The sequence below is a fragment of the Diadema antillarum genome, unplaced genomic scaffold (assembly GCF_040938485.1).
Source record: "Diadema antillarum isolate AM-2024a unplaced genomic scaffold, OU_Dant_1.0 seq00000986_RagTag, whole genome shotgun sequence".
Taxonomy (NCBI): Eukaryota; Metazoa; Echinodermata; class Echinoidea; order Diadematoida; family Diadematidae; genus Diadema; species Diadema antillarum.
This window is the reverse complement of record NW_027271826.1, coordinates 48457-71446: the sequence shown is the minus strand read 5'-3', so window position 1 is coordinate 71446 and position 22990 is coordinate 48457. Positions and strand designations below refer to the sequence as shown.

The window sequence follows — 22990 nt, the reverse complement described above, 5'->3', positions numbered from 1 at the left end:
CGAACCAAATATCACGTATCATATTTGTGGGGAAATACATAATGATCTCGCAGAGACGTGCAGGTAGTTAGGAAGTGCAGGGCTCCTACGTGAAATGTACACCACGAAACAATGAACGGTGCTGCAGTTCAAAATTTAAGACACTATATTCAATATCTGTATTAGTAGCCTAAATTATGCATTTATAATCCTAGATTAAGTGTATAATGTGTTGGGGTGTGAGTCAGTGTGATGCAAGTAACGAAAATGAAAATGAGTTTCTTAATAAGGCGAATTGAACAGCACAGCCATCAAATTTCTGTATCTATCTGGGTCAGACCCGATCGAGGGACATCGCCATCCAAACCGTACCCGTGATCGTCATCCGAGTCTTCCATCATGTCCGTCGAGGTGGTTCAGGAGAACGTCGGATTCCTGCTAGAGGGACCTCACTGGGATGACGTCACAAACACGCTCCTCTACGTAGATATCGTTGGCAACACAATCTACAGATACGACCCATCCTCGGGACAGAGCAAAAGTGTCAACATTGGTGAGAATTAAAACCCTTCATACAAAGTCCATGGAAATTAATTATTTAGAATTTGAATGGAAAAACAGATTAACGCCATTTAAGTAATCAATTCATTATCAATTCTATTAGATCAGAGGAAATTGAAAACTTTCATTGATTATGTATTCGGTACATAAGAAGGAATATTTTAAAAGATGTAATTATGATTATCACTTATACTGTACTCATTTCTTATATTTTGTAGCAACTTAAATCCCAAATATCTCAAACTGATTGATGTTTAAAAACCTGTTTGCAACTAAAGTCTTTATGATATATCACATACTTTCAATGTTTATAAATTCGGTACATGAGAAGGAATATTAATCATGATGATTACATATACTGTACTTATTTCATATATTTTTCAGCAACTTAAAGGTGCATGGTCCCCGTGTTTTAGTCAAATGCGTACGCGGGCGCACGGCGCAAGTTTCCTATAGAGACCTACGCTATCGACTTCTCTTTGGCGCTTACGCTTTGGCCCACTTTCCCGAGTCCGAAGAAGTCCGATTCACTGTAGTCAGTGGTCCGATCACAGTTCGGCTCATGATTCGGCTGAGGGGGGTGACAGCTTTAGCAAACTTCTTTTGTGATGTCATAATAACAAGCACATATGCACGCACCCTGGCATTACTACAGACTGCGCGATGCGCAGAGAAGACAACAAAGGCAACGTTACTTAGCAACACCTACGCACTTAACTCTTGATGATAGCTCTACTTCGGTAATCTTCGTATCAATGCTAACGGTGATCGGCAGTATCATCAACAGCGCCATCTACACTACCGGGACTATGCCCCTTTAAATCTCAAATATCTCCAACTGATAGAAATGGAAATAACTGCTTTGAAACTAAACTCTTTATAATGTATCACATAAATATAGATATCCATGCAATTGCAGGACACATTTATAGTCGCAGGAACTTATGGGATTTCAATTATTTTCCTCTTCATAACCTCTCTCTATCTCTCTCTCTCTCTCTCTCTCTACCTCTATGTATCTTTACATTCATATCTTTCTACCTGCAATTGTTTTGTATCTTTGCTCTATGTAGGCCTATCTCATATATCAATATCTATCTATATCCGTTTATCTATCTTGGTAATTTGTTTTCACTCTTCTTATTCTGTCTTTTTGCCTTTTGTTTCCAGTGTAGCATGGAGGGTGTAGCTTATTTCTTGTAAAGGATTCCACGAAAGTTTCATATCTTTATTGAGAAGCATAAATTCCCACAACTCGTCAGTAACGTTTGGCAAGATCAGTTACCCCTCCTCCTCCCGTCCCCACCTCTGCGTCCTCTACGATAGTAAGACGGGGTAAATCGACTGCGTTTTCACTACGGTAGGAAATTGAAATGCACTCTAGGCCGATATTTCAAATTTTCTTTATGTTTTTTTTTTTTTTTTTTTCAAAACGCTCTGACACATTGACTGTTGGGACATCACGAACTGTTGCAGCCTTATCCTCCAGGGATATGGCAGCACATGGATTTGATCACCCCCCCCCCCAAAAAAAAAAAAAAAATGAAAATGAGATATGCCCTATAATATGTTCAGGTTTCAGGTTTCAGGTTCAATGACATTCAGCGTGTTTCTACAGACCCCCAAATTCCGGGTCTATCGGATTGTATCCGATAGAGGGGGCTGTAGAAACACACCAGTAACGGTTTCTTTCCGATGCAGATTCCGATACCGATTCCGCTTAACTTAACCGTCTAATGAGGTACTAGTAGTTCTTTCCGGGGCAGTTTCCAGTGTCAGCGCTGTAGAAACACGCCAGGTTCAATAATCCGATACTGACCCGGAAGACAATCACCAGTTTGACATACACGTGTACGGTAATGTGGCCATGACTGTTATGTGCATGCATGTTGCAGCTAGACTGTCTATTTTATCTAACGTTGAATAATCCACTTTTACAGTAGTTGGGTGTCTCCAAAACGTCCGAGTATCAGGTTCTAACGTTACTAGTCACAATTTGCCTCAGATTTGACAAACTTGTAAAGAAAATACTCTGAATTTTAACATAAAGAAAAGACACACGAACAGGGGCAGGGGTGTAATTTTTACACAGTTGCGCTGTAATTTTAAAACCAAGGCAACTAACAGAACACTAGATCTAACGCTAGTATTAATAGTAACCGTTCTCATATAGTTAGGCCTAATACTTTTTAACGTTAGATTCGAACTACTAGAACATAGTTCTACGAGTACGACTAACTTGTTACATTCTAATTGACAATACTTATACTAACTAGCGCTAACAACACGTGTGAGATGCACATAGAATCTAGTAGGGGTCTATTAAAACTAGCGTTAGATATTCTCTAACGTTAGGCCTAGAAACTTTGTTAGTTCGGAAAAGACAAACTCTAAAGTCCAGCATTAGCAAACTAGTGTTAGGGTTTGTTTTACGAACTTTTTGACGTTATTCTATTAAGGTTCGTTACTAGGGTCTAGTTTGTTAATCCGACAAAGAATCAAATAGAAATATGGATCTTGGTAGGGCCTATAAAAATACGACGTTTCGTTAGTCCGAAAATGAAAAGAAATTCAAACATTCATTTAGACTACTGAGTATCGAAACATAATTGAAGCACATTTTGTCAATCCAAAAGTGGAAAAAGTGAGTCCACTTGGGGTGTAACGTTAGATAACTTAGAATATGTCTAGACCTAGTTAACGTTAGATTTTAGAGGCAAGGTGCCTACCTATTAAACAAACTTTACCGTACGTTAGAATTAACGCTATCTAACGTTAACCGTTAAGTGTTTTATTAGGCATCCTAACAACAGTTGCTTCTGTTCTAAAATCTAACGTTGACTTGGAATATAACTAACAGTTCTTTAATGTTCCATAAACCCGAGTTTCTACCCGAATTAAATCCTACCTGCCCGAAGAAAGAGGTCTATTAGTTAACACAAACAGTCAACGTTAGCCCTCACGTTTAATAGGCCTTTGTTCTAACGTTACTTATAAATCCAATGACACACAGTCGATACTTTTAGTTGTAACGTTAGGCCGTTTGTGTTTAAGACTCTGACAATTAGACTAACGGTATACTGAACGTTTTAACTTGTTAAGTTAGAGTGGTTCTCTAGGTCTAGGGCCTAATAAAGGGGCCCCGAAATTCAAATGCATGTTGATTTGTGTTGATTTAAAGTACCCTCAAGTTCTCAATACCACTTTTGTGTAAACGGATATCTAACACGATTAACGTTAGAAACATTCTATTTATTTTTAACGACTTTTTCTTTTTATTGTCCAGATTAACGTTAGACTCTACTTGGGAACGCCCACAAAAAAAAAAGAAACCACCTTCCAAACTAACACGTTACAACTAGTTCTAACGTTAGATCTAGAAATCTACTTTAAGACATTTCTAATCAATATTATTCCTGATCTGTCAGTCATTGGTAAAGACAGTAGATCTATCTATGTAATGCAGTACTACAGTAGTAAAGTTTCTACGTCTACTGAAATATTTAACAAAACTAAAAAAAACACCTTCCAAACTAGTTCTAGATTGACTTTAATACATTTCTAATCAATATAGAGGTCTAATCAAAATAGAGCCTATAATATGGAATGTTTCTTAGAACCACCCTTAGCCATTATATTCCCAAAAAGTGATGTTTTCAAATATAAAAATTGGATTTCAGGGCCCCTTTAAGAACGTTAGTAAAAGTAGATATCTAGGCCTATATTCATAGTAACGTTAGAATCTAACGTTAGGCTTAATGACAAGTAGAAATGTGGAAATCACTAACATGAATAGTCTAACATTAGAGCTAACTTGTAGTAGTAGTAGGGTGGCACATCCTATTACCGGACGCTTTTCTTTGTGGCTTTGAATTCCGTACTCATAGAATGAAATTTCGGCTAAAAATAACACCACTTATTCACAGACTCATGGAAATTACGAATTCAGCCAACTTATGTCAATTCTTCGTTCCAGTTTTTAGAAAATATGCTTCAAACATACCCCTCTAAAAATAGTGGTTTTTGCGCGGTGCAAAATCGCATTGTATTACCGGACGCGATTTTCGTCATCGAATAATCGAGGTCTTTCGCACCTAATCCTTGCACCAGAATCACAGTTCATCCCACAAATCACCGTACACATTCTCACCGAGCGGATGAAAAAAAAAATCGGCAAATCAGGCTCAAATCTAGTATTTTACAGTAAAATGTCTGTCTTGACCATTTCGAACAGTTCACGCAATAAAGCCTTGTGAGAAATCGACAACTGGTTAGAGTATACGTGCTTTGTCTATGAGAGCTGCACGCGCGGGTGATGAGTTGCGTGCCCCAGCGCACAACTATTCCGCATCGTTCGCGTTTGAGGACGATAGCTACAAATTTCCGATATTGATCAGTGAACTTTTGGTTCTAATAGAATCTTCAGCATTTTTCCTGTATGTGAGTGGGATTTCATAGAATTTCAGTCGCGAAATGTGATTTAAACATGCATGAATATTAACTATGACGAGTTGCGGGTCACTCAACTATAAATTTGAGGTAAAATGTGAATTTTTTCGTGTTTTTACATTTCTATGTGGCGTTTTTTGCGATTTCGTTCCACACAAAGTTCTGTGAGGCTAATCTACGAAGTCTCGCGCGTACAGGGGGGTGTTTCACAAAGATTTAAGTTTGACTTAACTCATGCGTAAATCCCCAAACCCTGCGTAAATCCCTAAGTCCTGCGTAAATTTACGCAGGACTTTGAATCCTGTTTCACAAAGCTTAAGTCATGCGTAAGTCCCACCAAGTCCTGCGTAACTCTACGCATGGCCTGAAGCCATGCGTAAAGTCAGACTTAAATTCCAAAATGGGAATTTCAAAAGCATAATCAACTCCTAATATTCATTAATTTCTTCCACTTTATCTTATCCTGAGTGAGACGGCAGTATTTTTAACAAACTAGAGAATCACTAGTTTCGTAGAGGGTCTACTCCTACACTATTCACTGAACAATGGTCCAAATTAAAAATAGTCATAAAAATAGATCCCTACCTACAAATGTACTGATAGTTTGAATTATTAAGTTAAACCAAAATTTTAGCTCATAAAGAGCTATGTATATAATCTACATGTATCTGGACTTCGGAAATTAATTATATTTCTACCAATCCTTTCTTGCCTTTGTTATCTTCTTAGCTGCTTACCCATGAATATTAATGCATGCCTATCCATTATAAATATCATGCATTCACAACAAATTAGAAAAACCTAACAAATTAGTTAGACCTATACTTGTTAGAAATATTATACCTCTTGTGTACAGGACGGGGCTGTGTGTATTTACACTAACTTGTTAGACCGATAAATTTGTCACTTGTTCGCGGTAGCCTAATTGTATCTGTACAGTCTGTAATACGGTCGACTGCATTAGCGACTGCATAAATACAGTTAACAAGAGGCTACCCGACAAGAGGCAGATTTATTGGTCTACCTCTACACATGACTGCCAATGAAATTAGCCAAGTTTCCATTTCTACGGTACCCGTACCAGTTACAATTTAATGAATGCTTTTTTTTTTTTCCTGGAAGCAAAAAACAAAACAAAATAAGACATAACAACCCCCCCCCCCCCAGCATTTTGTGTCAGTTAGAAGAACGGTTAGCCAATAGACAGTCACCTCTGCCTCGCATCAAAGGCTACAGTAACGTATACACAGAAAACGTTAGAGGTCTAGTAGTTTCTATGCCTAATCTTGATTGATGCAGTTCTCGAACACATTCCAAAATCTGAAAACGCATAAATTCATCAATTACTTCCCAATTCAACTCAGGGCCCAGCAATTGGACTTTAAAATTCGACCAATTGATAGCCATTTTAATAGCCATGATTTATCATGGTTCTAACTAACCTTATACGTGCAGTCTAGGGCAATCATGCACTTTGTTTTCTTCAAAATCATGAAGATGTGGCACTGCGCCCCTATCTTGATTAATAACACAGTGCACAGACTCTACACTAACTGTTAGGCATAGCCCTGTTTAATTGATAGTCATACTAATATTATACTAGAACTGATAAGAGTTTATATGTAGACATAACTATACACAGCCCAGTTATTTGCACAGCGTATTAACAGCATCTGGTCGGGCTAATGTAGACATTGTCTAATGACATGATATTAGTAATGAGCAGACTCTACAAATTTCAATACAAGTATAAATGGTACAACACACACAGAGTTCATAATATTCAGTCCCTTCCTATATAAAACCTTCAATGAATCATCTCTTGCTCAAATTCAAGGACCTATATTTAAATGATTAAACAGATTAAGCTACACTCACTTCTAGCTAGTTGGAAAAGAAAACTTCTCTTCGTGTGCAACAAGAGGCTAGCCAGAATCCTCTTCTACCAAGGTCCACAGTTACCAATAATTGTGCAATGTGAATGGTTGTACAGAATGCAGAAATCATATCTTGATATCAGTGCCAGCTAGCTGCTGCGAGCTGCGCGAGCAACCCCATTCATCCTAACTTTCACACAGTCCAATATAAACATGTGGGACTGGATTAAAGAGGCCTCATGCACAAAACATCTCTTATATCAAAATAATCATCAAACGAGCGGCTATTCATGTACAAAAGAGAAATAATATGAGTCAGTAAATGAGCACTGTGAATAACGAATGATACAGTAATGTCATATGAATCGTAGTTGCAGAAAATCAAAGCAATTTCCTTTCCAGAAATTACTCAAAAATCATCAGCAGACAACATTCGGCTAATTTGCATATTTTTGGCTCGTACATTACTATTGAAATCGAGTAAGTCAGTCTTAGCCTAAGATTGACTTTGTGAAACAGACTTAAAAAGTCGCACTTAGACTAAGATTGACTAGCGCTAAGTCTGACTTACTAAGTGCGACCTTTGTGAAACAGGCCCCAGAATGTCATTAGTACGCAAAAATGTGCGTGTCCGGTAATACCATGCGTCCGGTAATACCATGCTTGCCCCTAACATATATTGCTAGTAAGATAGGATCCAGTCGCATTAGGCCCAACGACTCTTTACGCCTAAAACGTGTAACTGCTAGGCCCTAATCTAATCATTTTTTAATCTTATCCTTAACTTGTTAGCGTTAAATGTTAGACTAGAAATATGCCTAACGTTTTGGGCCTAGCCCAACAGTTGAGTAGGAGGTTCTACTTCTACTCTAGATGATAGAACTTACAGAACTCAGTCAGACGCGACAGAAGCTGTGTCTCTGTGAACTGCTGGGGTGGTATTCTGTAAGGATCCTAGGACAGCTCTCGCTCCTAAATACGCGATTGGTATTCTGTAACACCGCGCGTAGGAGGAGAAATAGGATAGTGACGTCAGGGATCCTTATTTCTCTCCCAGTTTAGGATAGGGGCGTAACTTGATATGTTAATTAGATGTAATTAGATGTTAATGAGATCTTAAGATAAGTGGTATTCTGTAAGCACGAGTAGGATCAAGTTTAGGAGCAAAAATAAGGATAGCCTCTAGGCAATCTTTCTCTGGCCATTATGCCGGGCTATTGCGTATATAGGCCTACTGACGACCCACCCCGTCTCTTATTTTGTATGTTCATGAACAAGAAAATAAATACATGAATCGTATAACAGAGTTATCTGTTCCTCTCATACTGAGGATTCTAAAACTGCAGTCTATAATATTCGAAACAATTGTATTCTTTATCTAGCTGGTATGTGTTTATTTGTTTGCTGTTCGCCATTTTCAATTCAATTCACACTTCATTTTATTCGGCACAAAATAAATAAAAAGTACATTATGTACACAATAACAACAAAAGCTATTATTATAATTATAATTGTGACCCTGCACCTCAAAACAGACAAAAAGTCGCCAGACATGAATTTTTAGTGAAGACCATATTCTGAAAGAGCAGACTTTAAACTTTAAAATCATGTATAACTCAACTCAAATGGACTCTCCTAACCTATCTAAATATTGGAAAGAAAGCACAAACTCAGGAAGACTGTGAACTGAGAAAAGAGGCTCTGAAGTACAGTGTCTATTCAAGCGCTTAATCCTTACCAAACCGTGCTGGCTGTGGGATGAATGGGACAAAAAACAGGAAGTAAACCACCAGAGTAACAACAATGAAGGGATTATAAGATTAAACTGAAATTAAGCATGCGTCATTAACACATTCTGTCTATAATTAACGCAAACTTTCAAAGCAGTAGCAGTGTCCTTTCAAAAGTTATTAGAGTTGAAAGTGAAGAGTGTGGACAAGGTTTTTCTGAAATGAAAAAGGAATTCTAAAGACACACCTAATCACACTATTCTACCAAAAAATGATCGAGATAAACTGCTAAAAAAACACACTTTCCTGCCCGTTTTATGATAAGAAATTTTAGCATAATGTAAAAGAAGACCCGCTCTTTCAGAAAATATGAAAAAATGAAGTTCGGCTACATTGACCCATTTCACTCAGTCCTCATGCAAAATCAGTGTGTGCGACTTTATGTTCGTTTTGAGGTGCATGGTCACAATTGATATTGTAATAATGATAATAATTATTATCATTATTAATATTATCATTGCTATTATTATTATTATTATTATTATTATTATTATTATTATTATTATTGACATTAGTGTTGTTATCATTATTATTATGCTCAACGTCTGCCCGAACGTCATGCGGATGCAGTGCAAGTATATAGCCTACCTTCGCCGCCCACATTACGTGACCCTCGAAGTCGTTGCTATGAAGATCTAGTAACCAAAGAAAAAGAAACGTACGCAGTGTGCTTCTAGGTCGCGTGAAGAATAAAGCAGGGCCGGCGGAACGTTTTTAAAAGCGTGGGGGCCTACTTCCGAGTTTCAGGAGCTAACAAGAAAAAAAAAGTCCTCAGCTCCTCTCACCCTTTCCATTTCTGGGTTTCTTCAGCTGACAAGCGAATAATAATAAAAAAAAGGTCTACATTGGAAAAACATAACCTTACCGCGCTCCGCACACTTCAAGATCTCTATCTATTTCTATTTAGTGCCACTTACGTACTTCTGGGTTAAAAAAAAAATGTGGGGGCCCAAAGTGATGACACCTTATGTATTTTCTTTGTATGGTGCACAAAAAGTGTGGGGGCCTGAGCCCCCACGGCCCCCACGGTTCCGCCGGCCATATAAAGTACTAGTAACGCAACGATCCATATTACGCTCACATTATTGTTAAGACGTACCGTACGTAGTGTGTGACGCAACCCGGTGACCTAACAGTCCATGTGCATGGGTTAACATTTTTTTTCTTCAAAATGTAGTGAACTTATGTGTTTATACGGTTACAGCTCGTTATTCCGAAGGTTCGTTATTCCGAAGGCTCTTCCAGTCCGAAGATTCGTTATTCCGAAGGTTCTTTATTCCGAATTTCATTTTCGAATTAACAAAACTTCGGAATAACGAACCTTCGAAATAACGCCACAAATGTTCGGATTAATGAACCCTTTTTCATTTTCGGATTAACGAACCCTTTTTCATTTTCGGATTAACGGACCTCTAGGTATGGAGAATTTGTGTGTTTTGGATTAACGAACCTTCGGAATAACGAACCTTCGGAATAGCGAACCTTCGGAATAACGAACAGCACCCGTATACAAGGATATCATGGAGCTATAGTAGCTCCATGTTTATATCTTTGTCTAATCTATCAGTAATCTCCTTTATTTATTCTGTTATCATTGCCCTGCATGTAAGTCTATACTACCAAAAGATAGGGGAGAGCTAACGAGGTGAATTAAGTGGGACAAAAATTGTGATTTGATGAAGTTTCTCGAATAACTTTCTGATATTTAGAATGGGGCACACATGTATCGGACCAAAAGACTTTTGATGCTAGCCATATAACGGGTTGCTACGCTATAACATATATTCCTATAAGTCTCATTTTGTGTTATCATTGTGGTCTTTTTTTCCTGGAGAAGTGGAACATTGGTTTGGTTTAAGTGGGACAAACAGTAACTATAAGCAAGACATTATTATTACAAGCATATCGATCATAGAATAATGTGAGCGTGTGTGTGTGTGTGTCTGTGTGTGCATCTATTATCATTATTCTTCTTTATATTTATTTAAGAAAATCTTATATATTTTATAATAACTTTGAATTAATTGCGAAGTTTGGCATGCAGTGATGATATCCCAGTTTACCCCAACATCCTCCAAAAGTTCAAAATTTGAGCTAATTTCTGCAAAAACTTTAAATGCAAATTAATGGAACTCGTAAGGTCACATTTATTATGGTGGGCTAAGTGCGTGCTAAAGCTTTGATAATCAAAATTAATTCTTAACTGTAAAATTAGACTGGCAATACATTGAATTTTTAACTCCTCGCACAGTATAGCTGCGTGAAGCGCACTCTTGAGCAATGTATAGATCTTGGCGGGCGCGCATTGCGTAAAATTAGCCAGATGATTGGCTTATAGATACTGCGCCGGGCGTGTCCTGTCTTTCCTCATTAATATTCATTATTCATAAATGACTGTCCTAGGATAGGCTTAGGACAGGCTTACAGAATACCGATTTTGCCTGTCCTAAGGGTATCCTATTTTCTGTCCTACGCGCGCTCCTAGGATCGAAATAAGGATCGCGCTTACAGAATACCACCCCAGTTGTCTCGTCACATGTGATAATCCAGTTATAAAAATCCAACCTTAAGATCCGTGAAAAATTGACGCACCAAAGAATTGGTAGAAAACAAAACTAGTTTCTAATCCATATAAACGTTGGAGCTAACGTTAGAGTAGGAGCCCTAACGTTAAGTTAGATGAAAACAAATTCGTCCAGCAGCCGGTCGTGGTTAAACTTGTACCCACACTAGGCCGAGCCGGCCTGCCCAGGGCTAGGCTAGCTAGGCAGGCCCTGTGCTCAGTTTCGTTCAATCGGTGATCGCATCCGCATCATCAGTAGATGCTTGACCTTGACCCAGGCCCACAATGCACCAGCCAACTTTCCAGACATCCGGTCACACCTGCATTCAGGTGGAGAATCGGATTCAATCCGATTATGCGCTTTCTGTAGAAACAACCCGGGGTGGTATTCTGTAAGCGCGATCCTTATTTCGATCCTAGGAGCGCGCGTAGGACAGAAAATAGGATACCCTTAGGACAGGCAAAATCGGTATTCTGTAAGCCTGTCCTAAGCCTATCCTAGGACGGTCATTTATGAATAATGAATATTAATGAGGAAAGACAGGACACGCCCGGCGCAGTATCTATAAGCCAATCATCTGGCTAATTTTACGCAATGCGCGCCCAAGATCTACATTGCTCAAACATGCGCTTCACGAAGCTCTATTGTGCGAGGAGTTAAAATGTATTGTCAGTCAAATTTTACAGTTAAGAATACAATTTTGATTATCAAAGCTTTAGCACGCACTTAGCCCACCATAATAGATGTGACCTTACGAGTTTCATTAATTAGCATTTAAAGTTTTTGCAGAAATTAGCTCAAATTTTGAACTTTTGGAGGATGTTGGGGTAAACTGGGATATCATCACTGCATGCCAAACTTCGTCCTTAATTCAAAGTTATTATAAAATATATAAGATTTTCTTAAATAAATATTAAAAAAATAATAATAACAATAGATGCACGCACAGACACACACACACATGCACTCACATTATTCTATGATCGATTGATATGCTTGTAATAAATATGTCTTGCTTATAGCTACTGTTTGTCCCACTTAAACCAAACCAATGTTCCACTTTTCCCAAGAAAAAAAAAACAATGATAACACAAATATGAGACTTATAGGAATATAGCGTAGCAACCCGTTATATGGCGAACATCAAAAGTCTTTTGGTCCGATACATGTGTGCTCCATTCTAAATATCAGAAAGTTATTCGAGAAACTTCATCAAATCACAATTTTTGTCCCACTTAATTCACCCCGCTAGCTCTCCCCTATCTTTATGGTAGTATAGACTCATACAATGTCATGCAGGGCAATGATAACAGAATAGATAAAGGAGATCACTGATAGATTAAACAAAGATATAAACATGGAGCTACTAAAGCTCCATGATATCCTTGTATACGAGTATACTAGATCTTCATAGCAACGACTTCGAGGGTCACGTAATGTGGGCGGCGAAGGTAGGCTACTTGCACTGCGTCCGCATGACGTTCGGGCAGACGTTGAGCATAATAATAATGATAACAACAATAATGACAATAATAATAATAATAATAATAATAATAATAATAATAATAATAATAATGATAATAATAATAACAATGATTATATTAATAATGATAATAATTATCATAATTATTACAATATCAATTATAATTATGATAATAGCTTTTGTTGTAATTGTGTACATAATGTACTTTTTATTTATTTTGGACCGAATAAAATGAAGTGTGAAAATGGCGAACGACAAACAAATAAACACATACCACAGAGCTAGATAAAGAATACAAATGTTTCGAACATTATAGACTTCAGTTTTAGAATCCTCAGTATTAGAGGAACAGATAACTCTGTTATACGATTCATATATTTATTTTCTTGTTCATGAACATACAATATAAGAGACAGTGGGTCGTCAGTAGGCCTATATACGCAATAGCCCGGCATAATCGCCAGAGAAAGATTGCCTAGAGGCTATCCTTATTTTTGCTCCTAAACTTGATCCTACTTGTGCTTACAGAATACCACTTATCTTAAGATCTCATTAACATCTAATTATATCTAATTAACATATCAAGTTACGCCCCTATCCTAAGCTGGGAGAGAAATCAGGATCCCTGACGTCACTGTCCCATTTCTCCTCCTACGCGCGGTGTTACAGAATACCAATCGCGTATTTAGGAGCAAGAGCTGTCCTAGGATCCTTACAGAATACCACCCCCGGTTCCGCGTTAGCGCACTGTTTGATTACGCGCTTGCAAATGCTAGGTCTATCGGATTCTCTGTAGAAACACGCTGATTCATTTCCAGCAAAGTTTATATAAGTACAAGTAACATGCGATCAATTGAACGGATTGCCAGATTTTCCCTGTAGTAAAATTACGATATTTTCTGCTGACATTTAGCAATTGCTCATGCCTTCATTGAGTTAAAGTATGAACATTTGGATTGAATTACCATTTACTGTTACTATGACAACAGGTGAGACGGTAGGGGCTGCCGTCCCCACGGCGAGCGGGCGAACCCTTGCATCTGGTGCCAGCCGAGTTGGGTTCGTGGATTGGGAGAGTGGAGACTTCGAAACGGTTGCCTCTTTGGACCTTCCACCTTTCACAAGATTCAACGACTCAAAGTGTGATCCCGTCGGAAGATATTGGACAGGTATACATGATTATCCTTGCATCTACTAGCCCCTTATAAATTTTAAGGATGTGTATGAGCAGACAGACGACTTGTACGCTATCGACATCAATTATATCGATATACACGGTATCTATGTCGTATACATGTAAATACCCTGTATATACAGTGTGTATATATTTTTTTCTTCTTCTGGTGATGACCCTGTATTTTGTTTGTAGACCTATACTGTAGGGGCGCTGTGCCATAGTGGCTAAGACTCCCGACTCCCAATCCGAGGACCGGAGTTCGATTCCCGCCCAGTCCTTGGACAAGATGTTTGTTCCCACCACGTCCCTCTCGACCCATTTGTATAAATAGGTACCTGGTAACGCGAGGGTAATAATAATGGCGGTGCCCTCTGGTAGAGCAGTGGTAACACTGAAGAGGCTACCCTGGATAAAGAAGACCATACTACAAACGAATTCACCTTTGAGGCATACTTTTAAGTGGGTACCCCATCGAATTTGGACTACGCGTGGAACAACTCTAGCAGTTGTTTATTCTCGCTGGTTGTGGAGGCGTGTCCGCTAGGCCTATACGTGACGTCTTCTGGAGACTATCCTTATGTCGTGGGAGTCATGATCAAGCATGTTCGACTTTATTTCGGAGACTCTTTCCAGTCTCCAGGTGGTCTCGGAGATATCTCCTTAGTTGTAACCAAGTCGCGGGGACAAATTTTGTCTGCAAACCTCTCGGCGACCTTATAAAGACCCGTGACAACCTACCGGTGACAATGTGGAGACGTCGCGGAGACATCTGCACGTCTAAGAATATGTCTCCGACAAGTCCCGGTGACGTCGCGGTGACGTCCCCGCGACTGCCGGGTGAATGATTTTTCCCCGTTTCAGAGACGTCTCAGATGTTGCCCTGGAGTCTCCTTGGTCAAAGCGCGAGCCATTTCTTTGCTTTAGGAGTTGGCTTCGGAGTTGAAACGTCTACAGGTGACAATCTAAATGGCCTGGAAATTGCAAGGACGTCGCGGGTTCGTCATCACGACGTCTCCACATCGTCACTGACAGGTCACCACCGTGGCGGAGACATGGCTCGCAAAGTAAATCTTCGTTTGAGGCTGAAAAAAAAGTCTCCGAAAATATTGAACATGTTCCGATTCTGTCGCGACTCCACGGAAACCAGACTAGTCTCCAGGAGACATCACGGAGACGTCGCGGAGACGTCGCGGAGACGACGTCTCCACATCGTCACTGACAGGTCACCACCGTGGCGGAGACATGGCTCGCAAAGTAAATCTTCGTTTGAGGCTGAAAAAAAAAAGTCTCCGAAAATATTGAACATGTTCCGATTCTGTCGCGACTCCACGGAAACCAGACTAGTCTCCAGGAGACATCACGGAGACGTCGCGGAGACGTCGCGGAGACGTCGCGGAGACGTCTTTTCTACCAGCGAGACTCGAGTTGTCACCAGATTGTCACCTATTCTCCAAGCCAATGAGAGACCCACTTCAGGCGTTATGAGCCAGTGGATACAAATACATGCCCAGTGTTAACCATAGGTGATTATGCAGTCCTCGAAAATATTATTTTTCTCTCACACAATCGAGGAAAGAAACCTGCATCGTCTCGGCTGATTATCCCTTTGTATGCTTTGAGTGAGGATTAGCACAGAAAACCAAATAGCATTGTACACACTGTCCAAAGTCCCTGGAACAGAAAGGGTTAATGAACTTGTCTCGTGAATATTCATTCCACAAAATATGGTACCCCGGGACTAAGCATTTGTCAGGGAGATTTGCGACAATTTCCTAGCCCATGCTTTACAACGAATAAACTAGACGACTAATTGAAGAGAGAGAGAGAGAGAAAATGTGCAACAGAAAATTTAAGGATAGCACGGTGATAGAGAAATCACTGCTGATTTGAGGGCAATCATGTTGAGAAGAAAACTACTTATTTCTTCCGTTTGTTTCCGGCACAATAGGCTGATCATCTTTCGATATGATAAAGTCATATAGGGCTGTTGTGGGAATGGGTGAGATTTTGTAATGAGTTTGTATTCACTGTTTCAGGTACAATGGGGTATGAAGTAACGGCTTCTGGAGCCGAGTTACCTGCCAAGACCAAACGAGGCTGCCTTTACCGTCTAGATGGCGGTAATAAGCTCTCTACACATGTGCAAAACGTAAGTATAGATAATCACCTTTTCCTTTCTCTAGGAGTGGGATTGAGGAACGGCTAGCGGCAGGAGAAATATTATGATTTTTTTTTCTACAGCACTGCTGCCACTAACTGTCAAGTACCCCATTGACACTGTCTCAACGTCTCCTTGCATAAAGGAAAGTGATATCGGTTATACATAAAAGCCGTATTAGCCATGATTTAAAGAAAAAATAATAATGGACACACATTACTCGGGTTGGACTCGAACCAATAATCTCTCGATTTCTCCACAGGCGTCGTGTATCCTGCAAGACTACCAAGCTTTCGCCCAACAGCCATTGCTGATGCTGATTGCGGATGCTGCTTATTCACACCATTGAATTCTTGCGTCCAGTTGTTTTACTGCAAGTGATTTACAAACAAACAAACAAACAAACAAAACATGGCCCTTCATTAACCTGAATACCAGATTATTGTAGGCCCATGATTATTTTTCCCACGGCTACTACTAAAGAAACTGAGTGATCGGTATTTATCTGCATCGATACAGGGCAATATGGCAATCAGTTGCAATAAAAATAACTCAATGCAAAATTCTTTGATTTGATATATGTGGCTGTTGTTACATACACAGCAGTGCAGCAGTCTTCAATCAAGTCCATGGCGTTGGCTTGAACATTAATTTGTCAAATGGAACTCTTTCGATGTTGATGATGTATTTTAAAAATTTTGTTGTTTGTTGAGGTTTTAGTTTCTGCTTTATCATTTTAACCTGAATGCTTTTCAGTAGCTTTACGGCAAACGATTTACCAGATTGCGGCAGATGAATTGTTATTACGCCACGAATCCTTTTTAAATACAGTGTACGCTTTTTCGTTGCATTTAAATCTTGTCCGCCAGGTGACCATCTCGAACGGTCTGGCATGGACAGCTGATCATTCGACAATGTACTACATCGACTCATTCTCGTTCGCTGTGGACGCGTTCGATTACGATATAAAGACGGGGGACATTAGTGAGTTTCCTCTCTCTTGGCGATGGCGATGATGGTGATGATGATAATAGGGATGATCGTGGTGATGATGATGATAATGATGAAATGATGATGATGATGATAATGATGATGATGATGATGATGAAAATTATGAAAATGATGATAATTAATGCTGAAGCATGATGACGATGATAATGATAATGATGATGATGGTGATGGTAATGATGACACTGATGATAATGATAGTGATGATAGTGATAACGATAATGAAAATGATATTGATATTGATGATGGTAATGATGAGAATGATGATGATAATGATAATGATAAGGATGGTGATGATGATGCTGATGACGATGATGTTGAAGATAATGCTGATGATAATGATGTTGATGACGATATTGATCATAGTGTTACTGGTGACAATGGTTATGACGGTGCAGAGGAGAATGAAAGTATGATGACGACTATGACAGTGACAATGATGATGTTGATGCTGAAATGACAATGCTTTGAAAATGGTTTATAGTGGTGAGAATGCCGTAAAATTGTCACCCTCTCGACAAGTATTATTGTTTTATTGTGAATGCCCAAATGGAAAGAGCACTCCCCCCCCCCCCCCTCTCTCTCTCTCTCTCTCTCTCTCTCTCTCTCGTGCACTCTCCTTGTTTCATTACTTTGGCGTTATTATCATCATTATTGTCATTCCTATTGTTACTTCCACTTTTGTGTCATCATCATCATTTTCATCATCATCATTAGTGTTAGCTAAAATTTTCAATGCGTCTTCGGTTACAAGGTGTACTGTCGTTCCAGGCCTAGCACCCCGTTTGACTTCCGACTGAATCATTTACAAACATACAGAACAGAAACGAAAACGTTGCTAACAATGGTGACTCGTGGGAATTCTGAAAATAACACATTCAATTCTGCTAAGATGTTATGAAAATACACCTGGTCATGATCCGTTAGGTATGTCTTCTTGTACTTTTCCTTATTGATGCTATTCTCCTTTATAAAATCGCCGTGCTCAGGTAACCGTCGACGAGTCATCACCATTCCCGAGTCGGCTGGATTCCCAGACGGTATGTGTATCGACAGTGAGGACATGCTCTGGGTGGCAGTTTTCGGTGCTGGAAGCGTGAACCGGTATAACCCGAGGACAGGTTAGCCACTCGGATAGACAAGTGATCTTAATGTTTGTCATACAATGAGAGCCAGTGGAATAAGCCAGGTCGGAGTTACATTCTGCGCATGAGCAGATAAGAGTCATCTGAGAAAATGGACATGATGAGACACAGAGTTGTAATGAGCAAAGTAGGGGCAGCACCTGAAAGGCTTCAATGTATATTGCAGTAGGCGTTTTCACATCAGCCCGATGTTTCGAAATAGCGCGCTATTTTGCTGACTATTTTCTGCGAAAAATATCTCGAGCTTGGATTTTTATCGGGCTGATGTGAAAACGCCTAGTGAGAGAGAAAGATTTCTGAATATTCAAGGGGCTTTTTTAACATAGGCATGCACTTCGAATACGTAGGCCTAACAGGTGATATCCTAAGTTTTTCTCACTACCGTATGAATAATTTATTAAACACTTTAGTACACGTATCTACTCCTTTATTATAAGCTCGTTGGTGATGTTTCATAGCTGCACAACTCTTTAGTTTCGATGACGTATAAAGTGGCGTATGAAGTTTGCGAGATTGTGGAGGTGAAGTTTAACAGAATTGTTTCCTCTCTCTATGAACCAAATTGGGCACGAAAACCCTACAAACTCTTGAAACAGTCTGTAAACTCAGTGATAAATCGCATACCTAGAGATGTTAGAACAAGTTTGAGGTTCAGTCTTGCTGTAAATCCGATTGCTCCGTTTACGTCTTTGCCATGCAAAACAAATCTCTCTTTTTGTTCCATGTATAGTGGACTGGTTACATGAACAGTGCACTTGAGTAATAGACCCCTAACTTCATTTTTTTTTAAAGTGGGGGTCCGTCATGTTTGATTCTGTCCGTCATACATTTTGATAGTGTGGAATTTCTAATTTGGACAAATTACGCATCATTTCAAGCTGTGAATTACCGCTTGAAGGCTTGCTCTTTACTTGAAGAAAAGAAAAAAGAATGACAATTAATCTTATCTGGCAACTTCTTGTGAGTTTTGTGATGCACGATCAAAGTTATTACTTGTTCTCCAAGGTGAATTACTCCGTACCGTTAACCTGCCAGTCACCATCATCACGAGCTGCTGCTGGGGCGGGGCCGGGCTCGACGAACTCTACGTGACCACGGCTAAGGTGTCTTTGACGGAGGAGCAGCTAAAGACACAGGACAAGGCGGGCTCTCTCTTCCGAGTCACGGGGTTAGGGGTCAAAGGGGTTAAGGGTCAACCGTACCAGGATGCATGATGTCTATGGCAATGTGGATGTGCACGTGTGGTTAAAAGTCTAATAAGTCAAACTGCCAAATAAATATTTTCGAAAAAAGTCTCCTGCAATTTTTTACTTGTAGACAATCGTTTTTGTAAACAATCTCTTACAAATTTACTGGCGTGAAGCCAATATCTGATTAAGGATAGATAAAACGAAAAAAAAAAAGAATTCGTGGTAGTTTTATTTTCAAACATTTAAATCACTTTACTACCTTCATTCATCTTCCACACACAAAAAAGAGGAAAAGAACAGAGAGAGATCGAAAGAGATAAATACTGTCATTTTACGGGATTCACGCAATTTAATACTTGACCAACCTCGGAGAAATCTCATGAATTTGCATGCATTTACTCAAGTGCTAAGATATTCTGTAATCACCCCGAGAATTTTCAGCAATTTAAACGTTTTTCAGAACAGATTACATCAGAATGTGGGTTAACATGGATTTGAGGTAATGTGCAACGCTATTTTTACAAGTCATATAGGTTACTGAAATAGCTGGCATAGGTTACGTGTCACTGTTTGGTTTCACCTTCCTTGTAGCATTTTGTGGTAGGCGAATTTCAATCTCTCTCTCTTTCTCTTTGTTCTTTTTATTAAGTCCCTGTTATATATCTTGAAAAGTACTTCATTACACTTTGTCTTTTTTAATTTGAATAATTTGATTGGCTCATTGTTGTGTTGTGCTTTTTGTTCTTGATGGTTGTCACATTGTATATTCGTGTCTTCTCTAAAAAAAAAATAAAAAAAAAACATGTCTGGCTGATCGAAGGCATCTTATCTCGTGATGAATAAAATCAAATATACAAACAGACAAACAATACTTCTAGTTTTCCTTTGACCCAATATGCATTGCCAAGATCGCATCTTATTGCCAAGTCGTTATGCTATGATTCAAGTAACATGATCTATGTCATGCAAAATATATAGGGGAGATTGGGTCTATTTTTTCTAAGATACAGACTAAAGTGATTTTGACTTTGACGCTAATTTACTGTACATATCCTACATTCCTGTGTTTTACATTCGTTTATTTCCAACTCAAACATGATGTTTTGCACATTATATAGAAATAAAGTGTTGAAAGCCAGTTGTTGTTGTTCTTTGTTTTTTTTTACAAATGCAATTGTCTTGGGGATGGAAGTGGTTGTCTACAAATTACCACGGATTCTTGTATAATATTGAGACTTAATTATATTTAATCAATGCATGCTTCATGATCATAAAAGAGTTAATAGATAAACTTGTCGGTTGAGAATGATAAGGGCGTTAAGTTGCCACTAAACCCATAGTGTTCGAGACAACTTAACGCCCTTCTCATTCTCAGCAGACGAACTATTCGTTATAGGTGATATCCTATGGCTGTAACAATAGCGTGGTTATCACGTAGTAATACATGCATCTGACATGTACGATGAGAAATGGATAGTACAATAAATATGTAAGCGCATGCAATGTCATAATCTTCCACAGCAGTGTATTCATGTAGGGCAGTTTTAGGGTCTCTTCCTTCCTCTGATAAAACATTTCTGAAAGCTCTGGGGGGGGGGGGATTACGGGACGACTTGTGATGCAGTCTTTATCCCTTTAATATAATATGACTTGTGATCCATTCATATAAATGTCCGGTCATCTAAATTTGATTAAGCTTGAATTTTCGAAGTGATAAACATCGCCCAAAAGGGCAATACCGTATTGACACCAATGAAAAATGACGGTCACAGGGTTTCGCCTTTCTTCATATCTTTAGAAATAAACCAATAGAAGTACGCAGGAAATTCAGAGCCGTTTTTCAAACATTTTTGGAGGAAAGAAATCATGACAATAGGTATGCTATAACATATTTGTACCTACACATGTAATACAAACGTATTGCATCACATGTTACGACATAAAAGAATGTATTAACTTAAATACTCATAATCATAACTCTTTTCCCGATGATAAGTCTGCCCGTGGAAAAAAAAAAAGAATGTCTTACTTTTAATAAGTACAGATGTAATTGTACACATTTCCTGTACATTACCCGAAATGAGCCTTTGAATAAGGCGATTTTAGTTTTAAAAAAAACACCACAAAAATGCCCCCCCCCAAAAAAAAAACAACAAACAAACAAACAAACAAAACAAAACAAATAGACAAACTGCCAACTATTAACATTTCTATCCTAATATCTGGTTACGTAATAACCACTTGCATTGCATGCTTTTCACATGTTTATTGTTTATTCTTTATCATTCAACACCACCACAAAATATGGTGTTAATGTCGTTAGATACAGAAGAAAATTCAGAATAAAGGCCTAATTCCACCCAACTTTATTACAATATTAGATGAAGCTGGTTGAAAGGTATTGTAGGACGGCGCGGATAACAGAATGAGAAACAGATAGTAGTGAGGGGATAGAGGGCGCAGGGGATAGACGTATTGAAGCATGAATGAGAGAAAGATGAGATAAAAGAAGGCAAGATAGACACGAGGGTAGAAGTAACTCCATGCTGAGACGAAATATCACAGTTGAGCTGCGTCATGTCTGTAGTGATTTGCGTAAACAACTTCTTTATACTTAATGCGAATTAGCATCGCGATCGAAAAGCTTTCATGGGTTATTTGTACTGAAGCCTGCCGCGTCAAATGGCAAATATTCTGTATACTGACGACCTACTCAGGATCTACTCGGTTAGACCAGGCTCTACGCCATTTACATTGAAGGCTATCTAAGAACACTTGAAGATTGGCAATTGGCGACCGCAGTGAACATCCTTGTACGCCTCTTCGAAGTTCAGTCGGTACGTATGATTTATGCGTGCATGGTAGGAATTCCTGACAGTTTCAATATGTTTTTGGCAGCAATAATTTTATGTGCATGTAAGGGAACAGGTCAGGCGAGCAAAAATCAGTTCAGAATTGTACCTTTTTGACAATGTAAAAAATGATACTTTTCAAGAAGACACAGAAGTAGGCCTAAACAAGTGCTAAAGCTGATGGCGAACATAGTAACACTCGTGCGCAAGATGGTTGCATATAAACTGTTATAGGACCCTTTAGATACTGATATTCCTTTGTTTGTCAGTCCTGGGGTATTAGTAAGAAGATTTGAAGAAATAATTGAAGGATTATTATTTTGTTCCGTACACATCCCATGAAAGATCCTTTCATGATTTTCGCATTTCCTCTGAAATACAAGTGAGAATTATTACAAATCTAGAACCTCTTATTCGGCCTCTATACCCAAACAGTTATGGAAGAACAGCTTCGTGCATAGAGCGGGACATAACGAGCACGAAAGCCAGTGACATGACGAGCATTCTTATGCAATGCTATTGAACCTACACATAAATCTTAGCGCAAAACGTTACAAGGATTCCGCTCCTCTATTTACACCTCTCTGATCAGACTTTGCTCTCTGTACACATCACGAATGTATTAGGGCCTCCATAATAATTGTATAGAAGAATACACAGGACACTATTTATCAAATTATCGTTCTTGGTTCAACAGTGGCGGATCCAGGGAAGACCGTACCGGGCGCACGCTCCCCCCCCCCCCCTTGTGTTGTTG

The 22990-nt window shown here is 39.0% G+C and overlaps 1 protein-coding gene across 1 annotated transcript; it reads left to right on the top strand.

Annotated features, from left to right (window-relative positions):
- The first annotated feature begins 333 nt into the window (after window positions 1-333).
- On the top strand, window positions 334-20021 carry LOC139742209 (regucalcin-like). Its single transcript, XM_071652784.1, has 6 exons — window positions 334-532; window positions 13693-13872; window positions 15917-16029; window positions 16908-17022; window positions 18036-18167; window positions 19197-20021. Exons 1-6 carry the CDS (start codon window positions 379-381, stop codon window positions 19403-19405), a joined length of 903 nt encoding a protein of 300 aa, XP_071508885.1. The 5' UTR covers window positions 334-378; the 3' UTR covers window positions 19406-20021.
- The last annotated feature ends 2969 nt before the right edge of the window (window positions 20022-22990 follow it).

Coding starts and splice junctions, on each gene's coding strand:
- LOC139742209 (XM_071652784.1), top strand. CDS start 379: ATGTCCGTCGAGGTGGTTCAGGAGAACGTCGGATTCCTGCTAGAGGGA. Junction 13,873..15,916: donor CGTCGGAAGATATTGGACAG/GTATACATGATT, acceptor TCACTGTTTCAG/GTACAATGGGGTATGAAGTA. Junction 16,030..16,907: donor TCTCTACACATGTGCAAAAC/GTAAGTATAGAT, acceptor CTTGTCCGCCAG/GTGACCATCTCGAACGGTCT.